This window comes from Camellia sinensis, chromosome 8 (assembly GCF_055761805.1).
Source record: "Camellia sinensis isolate YWXY chromosome 8, ASM5576180v1, whole genome shotgun sequence".
Classification (NCBI taxonomy): domain Eukaryota; kingdom Viridiplantae; phylum Streptophyta; class Magnoliopsida; order Ericales; family Theaceae; genus Camellia; species Camellia sinensis.
In genome coordinates this window covers 88,743,228-88,744,666 of record NC_138968.1, presented here as the reverse complement: position 1 = coordinate 88,744,666, position 1,439 = coordinate 88,743,228, and the positions used below count along the sequence as shown (strand labels likewise).

The 1,439-nt window shown below is 46.3% G+C and overlaps 1 protein-coding gene across 1 annotated transcript; it reads left to right on the top strand.

Moving 5' to 3' along the window:
- The first annotated feature begins 373 nt into the window (after positions 1-373).
- LOC145797878 (uncharacterized) lies at positions 374-1,045 on the top strand. Its single transcript, XM_082885310.1, has one exon. The coding sequence runs from the start codon at positions 374-376 to the stop codon at positions 1,043-1,045; it is 672 nt and encodes a 223-aa protein (XP_082741436.1).
- Positions 1,046-1,439: the final 394 nt, after the last annotated feature.

The window sequence follows — 1,439 nt, the reverse complement described above, 5'->3', positions numbered from 1 at the left end:
AAGGCGTCCGGGCAAGAAATACACGGAGCTAACAGAGCCGATCAATAAGATTCTGTCGAAAATACAACACCTTCTGTTCTTCAAGTGGCCGCCCAAGACGACGGGACCCCACGATGTGAGAAGACAAGATAAACGATATGAGTATCATAAAGACCATGGTCATGACACCGATAGTTGTTTTTCTTTAAGAGATCACCTGGAAGAATTGGTGCAAGACGGTTGTCTTACGCAATACGTCCGAAAGAACAATTCAACAAATACAGTAGTTGTACAGCCGGAGTCACCCCCTCTTGGTGTAATCCATATGATATACAGCTTGCTGGCACCACCTAAGGTGCACATAATCCAATTGTCGTCTAGCACACATGGCTCGATGACGCCAGCGAAACGGCCACACGACACTGGAAGAATTAGTTTCGATGACAATGATTTAGTTGGAGTGACCCACCTTCATACTGATCCTCTCGTCATCGAGCTACGTGTAAACAGATTCACCATCAAGCGTGTCCTCATTGACCAGGGCAGCACTTTGGAGATAATGTATTGCAAAACTTTTGTCAAACTTGCTTTTACCGATTCGGACCTATCTTCGGCTGATTATCTGCTATTCGACTTCAATGCTAACCCGGAGCACCCTTTGGGCAGGATCAAACTACCTGTACGGGCAGGAACCAGATCAATAGACGTAGAGTTTCTGGTTGTTAAACTCCATTCGCCGTATAATCTGGTCATTGGCAGAACTTGGTTACAAACGATGCAAGTCGTGCCAAGCACCTACCACCAATTGCTCTATTTTCCGACTGAATACGATATTGAACAAATTCATGGCTCCCAGAAGTCGGCGCAGGCATGCTATCTTCTAGCTACAAAGAGACCGAGGGAATTGGAAGTGCATTCAATTGAGGTACCGAATAGGGAGAGTCTTGAAGACATTGGGAGGATTCCAAATGACAAAGCAACCGAAGCCCTGCATCGGGTCGAAATTGACGGAAATCCTGACAAATTCTTCAAGATCGGCGCTTCCTTGGATACCGTTGAAAGGTAGGAATTGATAGCCTTCTTACACGGTAATATTGATGTGTTTGCATGGACTCCATACAAAATGCCAGAAGTAGATCCATCAGTGGCCTGACACCGTTTGAACGTTGATCCAAAATGTAAGCCTATTGTCAAAGAAGCCGGCAGTCAGTCGTGGAGCATACTTCGGCCATCGTTGAAGAAGTAGATAGGTTACTTGACGCCGGGGTGGTCCGCGAAGTAACTTGTCCTACATGGTTGTCCAATACTGTGGCCGTGAAGAAGAATGGCTCTTGGCGCGTCTGTGTGGATTTTACGGACTTGAACAAAGCTTGTCCCAAGGACTGTTTTCCCCTGCCCAGAATAAACCAACTCGTAGATGCAACGACACATCATCAACGCATGAGCTTCTTGGATGCCTA

Bases quoted from the DNA above. Each gene is read 5' to 3' on its own strand.
- LOC145797878 (XM_082885310.1), top strand. From the start codon at position 374: ATGACGCCAGCGAAACGGCCACACGACACTGGAAGAATTAGTTTCGAT.